Source organism: Schistocerca gregaria, chromosome 4 (assembly GCF_023897955.1).
Source record: "Schistocerca gregaria isolate iqSchGreg1 chromosome 4, iqSchGreg1.2, whole genome shotgun sequence".
Taxonomy (NCBI): domain Eukaryota; kingdom Metazoa; phylum Arthropoda; class Insecta; order Orthoptera; family Acrididae; genus Schistocerca; species Schistocerca gregaria.
Window position 1 is genome coordinate 499,558,395 of NC_064923.1, and position 15,116 is coordinate 499,573,510.

The 15,116-nt window shown below is 37.6% G+C and overlaps 1 protein-coding gene across 1 annotated transcript in view; it reads left to right on the forward strand.

Annotated features, from left to right (window-relative positions):
• The first annotated feature begins 6,179 nt into the window (after nt 1-6,179).
• Nucleotides 6,180-15,116, forward strand: part of LOC126267369 (methylosome protein 50-like) — a 48,851-nt gene continuing 39,914 nt past the window's right edge. The window contains exons 1-5 of the mRNA XM_049972548.1: nt 6,180-6,486; nt 6,568-6,734; nt 6,967-7,142; nt 7,235-7,407; nt 7,482-7,659. Of these exons, the coding sequence (XP_049828505.1) occupies nt 6,216-6,486; nt 6,568-6,734; nt 6,967-7,142; nt 7,235-7,407; nt 7,482-7,659 (965 nt within the window). The 5' untranslated portion in view covers nt 6,180-6,215. The remainder of the gene's footprint in view (nt 6,487-6,567; nt 6,735-6,966; nt 7,143-7,234; nt 7,408-7,481; nt 7,660-15,116) is intronic.

Below are 15,116 nucleotides of genomic sequence, written 5' to 3' on the forward strand. Positions count from 1 at the left end.
CTAGGACCTCTACCATTCCTTCTTTAATTGATTATTTTAATGACTTTATTAAAGTGAAGAAACAAATCTCATTTGTTGACAACATCAAATTTTAATAACAACTGCTGAGAAAATTTCTATGAAAGTAGCAATAGATATTTCAGTGTCCATAGTTACTAACTGATTTTTTAAAAAAGAAAAATCACAGTAACACAAAAGGAAAAAACTGTCTTTATGAGTTTCCACACGTTTCCACTGGTACAAGAATTTGATAGAATACTGTATCTTGACAACAAATCACTGAAATCAGTTACTGAATCTAAAATTCCAGGGATAGAAAATTTTAAATCGAAATTGTCATGCGAAAGAACTTGAAAAAAAGCTTTCAAAGGCTTGTTATGGTCTTCGCATGTTACGCCACAATGCAAGCAAGTCAGCAGTGAATCCTGCATAATATGGATACTGTAATTTTTTACTCCAGTATGGGCTAATTTTTTCGGGAAATTCAGCCCCCAGCTGTATGAGACCTAAAGAAACTGTACCACTGAAGTGTTTCACTGGTAAGAGTTAAATAGATTAGATTAAATTACACTAGCACTTGTTCCATAGATCACGAATACAAATCTTTGTAATGATGTGGAACGTGTCAGGTTAAGAAAAGGTGTCAATACAAGATATTACGTTACACAAAATATTAATTTTTGGGGAGGGGGGGGTTGGGGAAATTACCCACTTACTATATCCAAAAATTCATCTAAAGAGTAGGAGGAGTTGCCATTCAGAAATTCTTTTAATTTCCTTTTAAAAGCTATATGGCTATCTGTCAGACTTTTGATGGTATTAGGTAAGTGACCAAAGACTTTTGTGGCAGCATAATTTATCCCCTTCTCAGCCAAATTAGATTCAACCTTGAGTAGTGAAGACAATCCTTTCTCCTAGTGTTGTAGCCATGTACACAACTATTACTTTAGAATTCGTTTGGACTGCTAAAAACAAATTTCACAATTGAACATATATATATTTTGAGGCTACAGTGGAGATCCCAAGCTCTTTAAATAATTGTCTACAGGCTGATCTTGGATGAGCTCCAGCAATTATTCTGATTACACGCTTTTGTGCAATGAACACTCTTTTATTCAATGATGAGTTACCCCAGAATATGATGCCATACAAAAGCAGAGAATGAAAATAGGCATGGTAAGCTAATTTACTGAGATTATATCGCCAAAATCTGCAATGACCCTAATAGCTTAAATAGCTGAGCTCAAAAGATTCAGCAAATATTCAGTGTATTTTGTCCAGTTCAACCCCTCACCAATGCAGACACCTAGAAATTTTGAATATTCTCCTTAGCTAGGCGCACCGATTTCTGATCGAAATCTATTTTTGTCAATCGTGTGATTTCATTTACTGTGTAGAACTGTATATGTTGTGTTTTGCAAACTTTAATGAGAGCCTATTTACAGAGAACTGCTTAATGATTTTCTGAAAAACATCGTTTACAATTTCATCAGTTTATTCTTGTGTGTTGGGTGTGATAGCTATGCTTGTATCATCGGCAAAAAGTACCAGCTTTGCATCTTTGTGAATACAGAATGGCTTGTTGTTTGTCTAGTTTCCATTCGCTTTGATAGTAATGCCATCATCCTGTACTCTTGGTTGCCCGGTCTCCCTTGTAATAATATTCCAAATTGTTTTGATTTTGTTATCAGAAGTTTTAATCTCAGACATTATGCACATCCTTCTGGACGTTTTAATAACCTTTCTTAATGTGGCACAGAAGTTTTTATAATATTTGGCAGTTTCTTGGTCATTACACTTTCTTGTTGTTAGATACAGTTCGCTTTTGTGGTTACAAGATATCTTATTCCTTTAGTTTCTTATAGTTAGATTTAACTGCTTTCTTGGGGAAACAGTATTCAAATTCTCTTACAAGTGTATTATGAAAAAAGTTATATTTTAAATTAGCATCAGGTTCCTTGTACACCTCATCGCAGTGTAATTCCTGATGATTATCTCTGAAATTTCCAATTGTTGAGTTATTAATCGTTCAGCAGCCTACCTAGTTAGTTAAAGCCCTAAGTAATATTTAATGGAATAGTGTTATCACTCAGAACAAATTGTTAAATTATGAAAAGCCTCCTTGTAAACTGAACATGTAATTATGGCTATATTCAAATTGTGTTGTTTCTGTTTCTTGTAATTTATGATTGTTATTTGTAAGCTGAATTTTTTGTTGTTCTCTCTCTGTGTGTGCTTCTTAATTTGACTTGTCCTACATTCTGTATACTATTTAATTATGTAATGAACCAATGGGCCAAATAAATGAAGTGAAATAAAGATTTAAGTTTTCATTTTGTGTTGTTGTTGTTCAATTGTAAGCTGTATTACTAGAATAAGGAGCATATTGTGCCGTATATGTTTCTTCCCTTGATTTCTCTACCCAGTTATTAAAATAGTTTATTATGTTATATATACTTGTCGTGTATGTATATATCTAAATGTATTTACTTATTATCTAAAGCCTGGTCGACACGCAACAATCTGTCTGCGCAGACATTGGCGCAGATGTCTGTACATACAAAAGATTGCTGCAAATGTGGTTTCTTCACACGACACAAACCCCAATCTACTAATCGCCCGCCATCTGTCGGTGTAGAAAAGAAATATCAGTGGCAAGGGACTACACTCCCATTAAACGTCAAAAATTTAATTCAGTTATTTTGAAATATAGAAATGGAGGAAGTTGTGTTGTAGTCTGTGTTCGCAACTTGTGTTGCAAAACACATTCAGACCAACCGCAGGAAACAGAGAAAGCGCTCAAAATGTTGTAGACAGTGGCTGCTAAATCGAAAGCAGTTTTCTCACGTAAATTTACATGCGAAATTATTTGTGGATGGCTGTCGAAACTTATAATTATCTCTTAAAGCTTGTAACCCCTCATATTATGAGAAAAATACTTGTATGAGACGGGCAAATTCTCCTCATGAACGGCTGGCGGCAACATTATGATTCCTAGCAACAGGAAGGAGCTACAAGGATTTGGAATTTTCAACTGCAATATCGAAACAAGCGTTGAGTGAAATAATTCCCAACACATGTGAAGCTATTTGCGCTGTCCTGAAGGATGAGTTCTTTTTATAACAGCAGTTGATTTTCTATTATGTCACACAAATATATTGTTTTGAATAAACTTTTGATAAACGAATGTGAAATATATTATCTTACATTACCTCATGTTCCATTTCCTCGCACATTGTCACTCCAATTTCATCTTCAGTTGTACTCCTGCTTGGTCTTGGCGTTTCTTGATCACTAAGGGAACCAAGCAGGTCAAAATACCATAACGTTGGCTGGTATACTTGATCTACTCCTACACCAGATGATCTAGATTTCTGAACTTTGGATAACTCTTTTCGGTAAACAGTTCACAACGAATCTTTTTTATTACCGTTTCTCTGTTTGCCGAGGCGTCAACAATTTTTAATTAGAGCATTGTATGCTGCTGTCTTTTTGTCTCGGTCACTACATTCTTTGCTTTTTATCTTCCACAAACATGTGTGGTTTCTATATATTTCAATGAATTCACTAACAAACTCTCTAGAACACTGACGAGTATCAGCCATTTTAATGCCCTGTGCGCACAAATACAAACACTAGACTGAGCAGACAGCTGTCTCGCGCCAGATTTGTGGCGATCTCCTGTCCACACGCTCGAACTTGTCTGCGCAGATGTTGTTTGAACCCACAGATTTGAGAGCTTTCACTCAAACCTCCAACTCCAACTTCCAGGTTTGCACACACCTCAGGTTGATGCAAATCTTCTGTCCACACGCAGCGATCTGTATGTGCAGATGTGATTTGCGCAGACAGATCGTTGCGTGTTGATGGGCCTTTACAGTATAAGTAGTACGTATCATAGTATATTGTGCCGTACTGTCGTATTTTATTCTGTTCATTTCTCTGTCTGATATTAATGTTGTTATCATTTTATGAATAGCTGTGACTTTATTATGCATTTAATTCTATTTACTTTTTAATGTATACTGACGACACCTACATTAACCATATGGGGAAACTCTATAACAAACAGCTGGATCACAAAGGGAATAAGGGTTTCATGCCAGAAGAAAAGACTACTTCATGAAATGTGTAACTCAAAAAATTCTTCACCTGTAGTACGGTCATTCTATAAAAAATACTCCAAAATATTAAGAAAAGTAATAAAAGCAGCAAAAATAATGCACAATGATGAAATCATTTATAATTCAGCTAATAAATCAAAGGCGATGTGGAGTGTTATAAAAAAAGAATGTGGAGAATACAGACAACCTTGCAAAAATATAACACTATCACATAAAAATAAAAAAAAGTAACAAACCCCTTAGAAGAAGCCAACACATTTAACAACTTTTTTCACAGGTGTTGCTGAAAATATGTTACAATCAAACTTTAAGAGCACCCAGGCAAATGAATATAAAATAAGTGCATGTAGAGGATCAATGTACATCAGTTCTGTTTCACAAGATGAAGTAGCTAAAGCAATAAAAGGACTAAAAAATTCCAAATCGGCTGGTATTGATGGTATACCTGCAATAATGTTAAAGAAGAGCTCATCAAACATAATTGAAGTACTCACACAATTACAAGGACTGCTTGCTTCAGGCAGGCACTTTCCCTGACGTGTTGAAAACATCAAAAGTTATTCCTGTACTAAAAAGGGGAAAAAAGACAATGTAAATAACTACAGGCCCATGACAATTTCCTCCTGCATCTCTAAAGTACTGGAAAACGTTATGTGTGAGAAACTTATGAAATTTATAAATAAAAACAGCATCCTATGTAATGAACAACATGGATTCAGAAATAAGAGGTCAACGAAAACTGCTGTCTATGAGTGCATCAGTTTCATCCTAAACCTGATGGATACAAAACAGGAAACAATAGGAGTCTTCATTGTCTTGGACCATAAAATTCTGCTATCAAAGCTAGAAAGATATGGTATTCGAGGTCTGTCCAACAAGTGGATCAGTTTCTTCCTGACTAATGCAGAGAGTGTGCGTCAAGCACACAAATATTGAACTAAAAACGGTATCTAATCACTTATCTGACTATAAACAAATAATACGTGGTGTACCCCAAGGATCAGTATTGAGACCCCTTCTGTTTCTTCTGTATATAAATGATCTACGCTTAAATATTGATGACACCTCGATTCTACTAAAAGGAGATGACGATGAACAGTTACAACAGACAGTAAAAACAGTCACAAAACAACTTAGCAGCTGGGCACAGAGTAATCAGCTTGTAATAATCAGTAAGAAAATCGTTGCTTTATAATTCCACAATGTTCCAAAACAAGGACATATTTATCCCATCAGTCTCTTTTAATGACGAACCAGTTGGTAACAGTACTGAAACCAAATTATTAGGACTTTGGCTGCAGAGTAACGTCAGATGGAATAAGCATATTGAATATCTCAATGCAGAACTGAGCAAAACATGTTACCTTCTTTGTTCATTAAAATCGTGCTGTAGTGAGAAAACAGTATTGAATGCATATCATGTGTACTTTCATACTCTTCTTAGATATGGGGTCACCTTCTGGGGAAACTCTAAAACAGCTAATAGCACTTTTAAACTACAAAACATTGCCATTAGAATCTTGTTTGGGTGCATGCCTAGAGACTCTTGTAAACCCCTGTTTAAGAAATCTGGTATTCCTCCATTACCATGTGTATACATTATGGAAACCCTTTTGTTCTTTAAATTAAATGTAATAGGCAAGGACAGGAGACTACAAAAAAACTGTGATATACATGAGCACTTTACCAGACAAAACAGAAACTTACATATGACTCAAATCAGCACAACACTGTGCCAAAAAGGTACTTTTCACATGGGAGTTAAGCTTTATAACAAACTTCCTGAAAAAATAAAAGCTATCACTGAGGTCAATACATTTGGAAAATCTCTAAAGTCATATTTACAGCATCACTGCTTTTACTCCATTGAAGAATATGTAAATTTATGAAATGTGTTATATAAATACTTACTTACGTGTAAAGTGTATTATTGTAAGCTTACATATGTATGCCTTGAAATTACTTTCAGCCTGTATATTTATAACTTGACTTGTCCAATGTCTTATGCATAAGCTGCTATGTAGGCAACAGGGCCAATAAAGTACAATCTACAATCTACGTGTATGGTCAGTGGTTGGTAACTAAATATGAATGGGTATACACGAAGACGTTAATGGGTATGTTGGCAATACTGGGCGAGGGCATTTGTTACAAGCGGAAAGAGCATGTTTCGAATTTTGTAGCAGAAAAGAGGGATTGTTAAGTTTAGATAGGTACCAGGTGGAGAACGTCTTGGTAATGGAGACAGACGTAGGACTGTACGAAGTAGAGCCTAATCGGAATGCTGAAGCTTATCGAAACTTGCAGCAAGAACCTGTTACAGGCATTGCAAAATATTTAGATATCATCGAAATTGCTGAAGGTGTGTTTATTTCAGTGATGTGTGTGTGTGTGTGTGTGTGTGTGTGTGTGTGTGTGTGTTACTGATTTGTTTGTGCTGCAGATGGATCTACGTTACTTGGATGTTCAGAATTAACGGGGCGGTTTTGGTGTGGCTCGCTGTGGTATTTTGAGGATGCAGAACTTACGCCAGATGTGTATAAATGTCTAGCAGGTGTTGATCGTGAGACGGGTGTATGCGATGGGAAGTTCCTGCAAGATAAGTATAAAGTAAGTATACAGCAGAAGTATTTAATTTTTCGGGAAACGAGTGACATTCACCCATGTTAGGCCGAAGTTTGCACAGTTCTGCGCTTTGAAGGAGCTTTTGTTAGATTTATTGATATATGATGTGGCCTGATTTGTAATACTAAACAATATTGTCAGTCGTTTTTGCATGTACTCAGTAAGTATATATGCTTCTACATTTCGACAAATGTTGATTTAAAATATCTTGTCTTAGATTGTTGTTGGCGAAGACTCTGGTGTTATTCAAGTACTCGCCTTGATTGAATCTGAGGATAAAGATTCATTTCATTTTACATGCCTCGGGTCTGCTTGCGAGCATGATGATAGTGTTAGCTCCCTTTCAACATTTAACGATAAGAAGAAGGTTGTTTCAGGAAGTTTTGATTGCAGGTAATACATCTCACATGTTGTGCCACAGTTAATTATAAGAATGCTTTATTACTGTGGGTAAATTTTAATTTTAAAATGTTTATCATATTTAGTATAAAGGTATGGGATATAGAGGCACTAGCTCCAGAACATACGTACAGACCTGCTCACGCACATCATGTGACGTCTGTGACAACTAGTCCTATGGACAGATGCCTTCTGGCATCAACTTCTCTTGATGGTACAGCTCTATTGTGGGACACAAGGAAATCCCAACCATCTTCAGGTAGAAATATACTGTTAAATGAGATGTAAATTATTCTTGCTTCAGTGTAGACTAACGTATGTTTACTGTTGCAGTATTATTGAGGGATATAGGGTTCACTTCAGTTGACTGGCGGCCACAAAAATCTGAGTTTGTTGTTGTTGGTTCCATAACTGGTGATATTTTTACTGTTGATGTTCGGCACCCGAAGCAACCTCTGGATACATTGACTGTATTTAGCAGACCTGTCTATAAACTTAGGTTTTCCAATTGGTAAGTAAATACTTAAGTTACAATTTTTATTTTGGCATATGCTATGTATTTCATCAGTGTCTCAAGTAGCAATAATTAAAGTGCAGTGTACTCATCTTGTAGTGTGCAATGGGTAATAGTTTAGTTGCGCTGTGTTGATGATCAAATTACAGTTCGGGATGAACAAGTTTTGTTAACAGGCACACAAAGCAATCAGAAGAAGTGAAGATACGGAAATATCAGATGCCCTGTTAAGATGCCATCCAGTGACACACTGACATAACAAGATAATCGGCACAAGAAGCCATACCACTTAACACTCCCTATCTTGTTTGCTAATTTTAGAGAGACAGTTGATAATGATCTATTTAGTTTCTAACTTGACTTTGGTAAGTGCTTTTTTAAACATGTGTGCCAAGTGATCCGACTTGGTACAGGATACAAGAATAAAATGATCATTAATCTTTTCACCACTTTCTCTGTGGTTAGTTAGTTCTTTTGTGGCGCTCATTTTTTTTTAACAATGGCATTGTGCCCTGATATTCAACAAAGAATTTAGTTGGCTGTTGCACATTGATACAGAGCTCCTGCCAGAATGGGCAAAGCCACATCATTTCAGCAGCTGCATTAGATACACCAACATACTATTCTGTTGTAGATATGACAGCACATTCTCACCCCCCCCCCCCCCCCCCTCCTGCTGATATCTGGGTAATAGGTCCTCTGTTTAATGTGGTGACCTAACTCAGCCAAATATCAGTATCTCCTGTAAACTGAGAATCTGAGTACGCACAGTGCTAGAGATTGCTCTCTCTGTGTTTAATTGTTTAATACTGTTGTATCTTGCACCTCGACAATATTTTTGGATGAGTTTAATCCTCTAAATACCGCGTGTATAATATTCTCATAAGGTACTGTGCATGGACTTGTTGCTGCGTATCCAAAATAGTACCATTTATACATTTTTTGTAAGTATAAATACCTGTATGTCAGTACAATCTAAAGACATTAAGTCACAGAAAAATAGTATTTATTTTAACTTTGGTGCCAATTTAAAGGATAAAGATAAATTAATATGTTGCTATGCACTTTATTGAAAGCAAAAGTATTGCTTAATTATAATGTATAATATTGAATAATTATAGTATAAAACGTATACATGTATTTCTCATATTAACTGAAACTAATTACAAGGTACAACGTACATAAATATGAAAATGCGAAATATCAATCGCTGTGCACTTCAATTTCCCCATCTCCTCTTTGATGACAACAGTCGAAAACTACTTGGCATGTTGATTCTTGCATACAAAATGTTTTCATGTTGAACACTGTACAGTAGTCTTTATTCTTTGTGTGTGTGTGTGTGTGGGGGGGGGGGGGGGCGGCGGCGTATTACTGACACGGACCTATCCTTTTTTTCCCATTAAACTGTTTTGTCGATTTGGTATTAGTTGGTTCTCGGTAGTATGTGAGGTGGCAGCATGCGCATGCACGCACATATATGTAGTGTTCAACGAGTCTGAAAAGTCATATTTTCCAGGAAGTCCTGTTTGCTAAATGGTTGATGTACATTGCTGCACATCCACAATGTGTGTGCATTTATTGCTACCATGTTCAGATATCTGAAGAATGTTGCGTTTTTCTTGAAGTGTAGTAAAATGAATGCCTAGTATAGTAGTTGGCGGTAGTTTCATTTCTGAGAGACTCAAAAGATACGCTGAACCAGTTGCTTAATTATGTTGAATGGGTTGTTTGATGTAAAGCAAGAACATTCCCTTTGTTGCAGTATATCTAAGCTGTGTGCATCAAATCTTCTACTATCGCACATGGCATACAATTTCAGGCTATATTTTTGCGTGCTTGGCAGTCATGGTGGCGGACACTACACTGACCTTGAAAGGGAAGCAGAATTTCATCAGTCGTCAAAAATTCTGATAGCAAGTAATTGGTTTTGCAGTTACTACTTTAATAGTCCCTGTACACCTCCATAATGGCTGCTAATTTATCGTGGTTTTTCCCCTGCCTCTCTCATCAGACCTGAGTCTTCCCATTAGAAACATACATCTGTTACAGGAAACACAACTCGGCAATCATCATCCCTGCACCATTATGTTTCCAAGCTCTTCAGGAATTGGTGCTGTTACTTTGGTTTAGAGCGATAAAGAATAGAACTCCAAAAAGAGCTTTCATTTCTGAAAAGGAAATAAACAAAGAATCTCTCCCTCTTGTGTATTAAATTGTACATCTCCGTTCTGAAACACATTTTTTGTGTTGTTGTTGTTGTTGTTGTTGTCTTCAGCCCTGAGACTGGTTTGATGCAGCTCTCCCTGCTACTCTATCCTGTGCAAGCTTCTTCATCTCCCAGTACCTACTGCAACCTACATCCTTCTGAATCTGCTTAGTGTATTCATCTCTTAGTCTCCCTCTACGATTTTTACCCCCTACGCTGCCCTCCAGTGCTAAATGGGTGATCCCCTGATGCCTCAGAATATGTCCTACCAACCGATCTCTTCTTCTGGTCAAGTTGGGCCACAAATTTCTCTTCTCTCCAATCCTATTTAATACTTCCTCATTAGTTATGTGAACTACCCATCTAATCTTCAGCATTCTTCTGTAGCACCACATTTCGAAAGCTTCTATTCTCTTCTTGTCCAAACTATTTATCGTCCATGTTTCACTTCCATACATGGCTACACTCCATACAAATACTTTCAGAAATGGCTTCCTGACACTTAAATCTATACTCGATGTTAACAAATTTCTCTTCAGAAACGCTTTCCTTCCCATTGCCAGTCTAAATTTTATATCCCCTCTACTTCGACCATCATCAGTTATTTTGCTCCCAAAATAGCAAAACTCCTTTACTACTTTGTGTCTCATTTCCTAATCTAATTCCCTCAGCATCACCCGACTTAGACTACATTCCATTATCCTTGTTTTGCTTTTGTTGATGCTCATCGTATATCCTCCTTTCAAGACACTGTCCATTCCGTTCAACTGCTCTTCCAAGTCCTTTGCCGTCTCTGACAGAATTACAATGTCATCGGCGAACCTCAAAGTTTTTATTTCTTCTCCATGGATTTTAATACCTACTCTGAATTCTTCTTTTGTGTCCTTTGCTGCTTGCTCAATATACAGATTGAATAACATCAGAGATAGGCTGCAACCCTGTCTCACTCCCTTCCCAACCACTGCTTTCCTTTCATGTCCCTCGGCCCTTATAACTGCCATGTGGTTTCTGTACAAATTGTAAAAAGCCTTTCTCTCCCTGTATTTTACCCCTGCCACCTTCAGAATCTGAAAGAGAGTATTCCAGTCAACATTGTCAAAAGTTTTCTCCAAGTCTACAAATGCTAGAAATGTATGTTTGTCTTTCCTTAATCTTTCCTCCAAGATAAGTCATAAGGTCAGTATTGCCTCACGTGTTCCAGTATTTCTACGGAATCCAAACTGATATTCCCCGAGGTCGGCTTCTACTAGATTTTCCATTCGTCTGTTAAGAATTCGTGTTAGTATTTTTCAGCTGTGGCTTATTAAACTGATAGTTCGGTAATTTTCACATCTGTCAACACCTGCTTTCTTTGGTATTGGAATTATTATATTCTTCTTGGAGGGGGGGGGGGGGGGGGAAGGATAGTAGTGTATGGGTGTGGAGAGATGAACACTGTCTGGTGGAGTGTGCAGGGACTAGACTGCCAACATGTGCAGCCTCAGGAGGTTGTGGGGCATGGAGATGGGAAAAGGAGGAGAGGAACAGGGAAAGATTGGCAGATGGCTGCAAATATAGTCTGAAGTAAGTGGGGAGGAGACAATAGGACAAATGGGGTGGAAATTGTTGGAGGGTGTGGTAACAGTATGTTACTGTAGGCCAAGGCCGGGATAATTACAGGAGTGGAGAATGTATTCTAAAGATAAATCCCATTGCAAAGTTCAGAGAAGCCGGTGGTGGAGGGAAGGGTCCAGATGGCTCGGGTAGTGAAATAGCAGTTGAAATTAAGTGTGTGATGTTCAGCTGCTTGCTGTGCCACAGGGTGGTCTACTTCGCTCTTGGCCATAGTTTGGCAGTGGTTGTTCATCCTGGTAGACAGCTGGTTAGTAATCATATGAATAAAAAAAGCTGTGCGGTGATTGTAGCGAGGCTGGTGAATGACAGGGCCACTATTGCAGGTGTTCAGGCCCCTGATGGGATATGATAAACTTGGAATAGGACTGGAATAGTAAGTGCAGGGTGGGTGGATTGAGCTGCACCTGGGTGTTCCACAGGGATGTGATAAATGTGGCAGGGGGTTGGGATTTGGAGTGGTATAGGGATGTACCTTTCTGTTAAATTATTCTGCCTGCCTTTTGTCACAGGAGATCAAACCAGTAACAAACTAATCATATTTTGCCCGGTGTCCAACTAAAACTTCTGCAGTCATGTAAGAATGCAAGAGTCTTGGTTTGGTAACATGGAATAAAATATTCAGTCTTCCAGCCACATAGTCATTAAAATTCTACACGCTTTTGACAGTTGCTCTGCGGCTATTGTCAAGTGATAAGACTGCCAGTTTGATACTACTCTGCCCTTTTATACATTAGCTGTCAGCTGTGATGTGCTCGTGGGATTGCGATATGTGGACACACAATGACTTGGTGTTCGATGTGTCTGCTTCAACTTCACAATCACTGCATTGCACACCATGCTGAGTTACAGACCACTTTCTATTAAGGGTGTTATCAGTCAGTTTAATTCTGACAGCTTCTACAATTACTGTATCGGCAGTTGTTGGTGTGAGCCTGTACAGATGTTTCATCAGATTTGATCCAATGACTGTTTTCTGAAGCATGCTCAGTTAAATCTCGCATAGCAGATCCCATTTCATATTTTTGTAGTTTATATGTGATAGGTGTTCATAATTTTGGAGGTTTGCACTTAATACATTGACTGGCATAAAAAATGCAGCACTTCACTTTTTTACAGAAACAAATTTATTTTAAATTTGACACTTTTATGGGAATTGTGGAAAGTGTAGTTCTCAACACTTATGCAGTGTAACACATGGACCTTCCACCAAAACATCTTTTGCAGCTTGTACGGGGCTATTAATGGCACGTTTACTCCAGAAAGCTGATTATGACAATCACAGAAAGATCCTACAAAAATGTGTGACTGAAAGGGAACAGTTCAGTCTACAATAAGAGTGGGAATGCACTATTCACTTAGTTTCAGTAAAGTAATGTCTTCCAGGTTGTGCAGGAAACAATTGAGGCTAGTGCAATAAACAATCAACACTTCATCATTTGCTTGCAAAGCAATGCCAGTAATATACTGTCTCAAAAAATTTGTTGAATTGCTTTGCTTTGATTAAACAGCTCATTATGTGAAGATTACGTGTCGTTTATTGGGTGGTGTTTCTTTGTCCTGGTCAGTATATAATGTATATTTTCTGAATTTACTGTGCAGTTTATTTTTATAATGGAAAAATGCATTTTATTTCCTGTGAACACTGACTTCAGATTTTTACAAGTCAGTGTGTAATGTCTGTTACGCATTCGCATTTGATGGCTTTGCAAACTCACAACCAAATTATCACTTTCCACCCTAGTATAGATTCCAGGTCATGCTACTGAACAATGTCACTACAACCAAGATTTTGTGAAAGGGAGGGGAACATTGTCACTCTCTAGCCCAGTTAAAAATATACTAACAGAACTTCTACTGCAAAATTAAAAAATGAATAAGCATTTTTTACAGTGAAGCAACACAGGTAGGACTCGTAGGTCAATCTCACATTTAAAAGAGGCAGCACTTTCACTTTGCTCTTTAACCTGGGTTATAGAAGTATATAGTAGTCTGTAGTTTGCAGAATGGCTGCTGAAAATTTTTGCCAAGTCAGTACTCGTTATATAGAGGGAAGTAGATTACGCATGTTAGTGGGAATAGCCTTCTGAAGACCGACATGGTTGAAATAACAGAAGACGTCAGAAAATATTTAGCATGAAATGTTTTCAGAGTTGTAGACGGTGATATGGTAAGAGATATGTTGTCTTGTTTCACATCCTCACACCATTCAGCACAACAGTGTCAGATATGTAAACACCCCTCGAGGATTAGGCCTCGTGTCTGTTCTGTTTGGCTGACTGCTGCCTACAGGGTGGTAAAAGGAGTGAACATGTTGGAAACATTACAGATTAAATATAAATATATATAAAAGGTATACAAAGTAAGATATGATTATGTGAGGATAGTGCATATCTTCATATCAAAAGTATTTACCTGAGTACTTTGTCATGTGGTGGCTATTGTCATAACTAATTTCACTACAGTAATGCTTGATATTTCTTCTCCTGTCATCACGTTCCTCTAATGAAGCTACACTATATTTTCATTTAAGGCTGCATCTTTTATTTGCAAGGGTGAATTGATAAGATAGTAAACCATATAGCAAATAATTTAAAAATAAAAATTTGAGCTCAGTGTTTTAAATTCTTATTTGTTCAAATAAGAAATTAATTGCAGCTTTGCATAAAAATTATTTACAGCAAAAATAATCTTCAGGTGACAAAAATTTCATTGTTATTTTAAGATAAGCACGAAGAAAAGCTGACTTGTGGCCACACCTGGAAAAAGGGAGGGGAGGTAGGGAGGGAATTGGCAAAGAATCTGATCACTTGCACTTTACCAATTTCAACAGCCAAATGGATGAACAGATGCATTGGACTGTTTTAAATGCAGTTGTTTGCTGTGGTCTTACACATTTCCGTTTCAAGTACCGTTGAAAATTTTGCAGTAGTATTATGAGGACTTCTGTTTCACCCTTTTCCAAATTGAGCTCTACAAAATTCACTATTTTCCCCCACGGACTAATTTTTCGCATTGTTATTTGACCTTTACCCTAAATGTCCCAAAATGATATTGCTTGAGTATTTTTTACTTGTAGTAAGCACTTACCATGCGCTCTCCATGTGCAGAACTTTGCTCACAGTATTTGACAGGTCGTATTTGCTGTGTGCCAGCTGTCCCCACGCGTGTTGCTGTGGCTCAGTCTGGTTAAACGGAAAAGAGAAATCGCAATATGTATAGGAAGTGTATTATGGAAAGGATAGATTGCTACTAACAGTATAGTGGAGAATGTTGAGTCACAGATAGGCACAACGAAGAGACTCCTAAATAAGAAAGCTTTCTGCCAGAAAGGCCTTCTGAATTAGACCCCACACACACTTGTGCAAATGCAAGTCAAACACATGACCACTGCGAACTGTGCATGGTGGGAGAAATAATCTGGAAGATAGGGGTAACGGGGAGGGATAGGAGGGTAGGAGTGAGGACAGTAAAGTTCTGTTTGTGGGAGCATACAGTGATAAGGTGGAGGGATACACAGCCAGGTTGTTGGAAGGTTAGACGGTGGGCATGAGTGGGGATGGGGGTGATTGAAAAAGGAAAGAAGTAGACTGGGGATGTGGGTGCATTGGTGGAAAAGAAGGGTATTTAATGG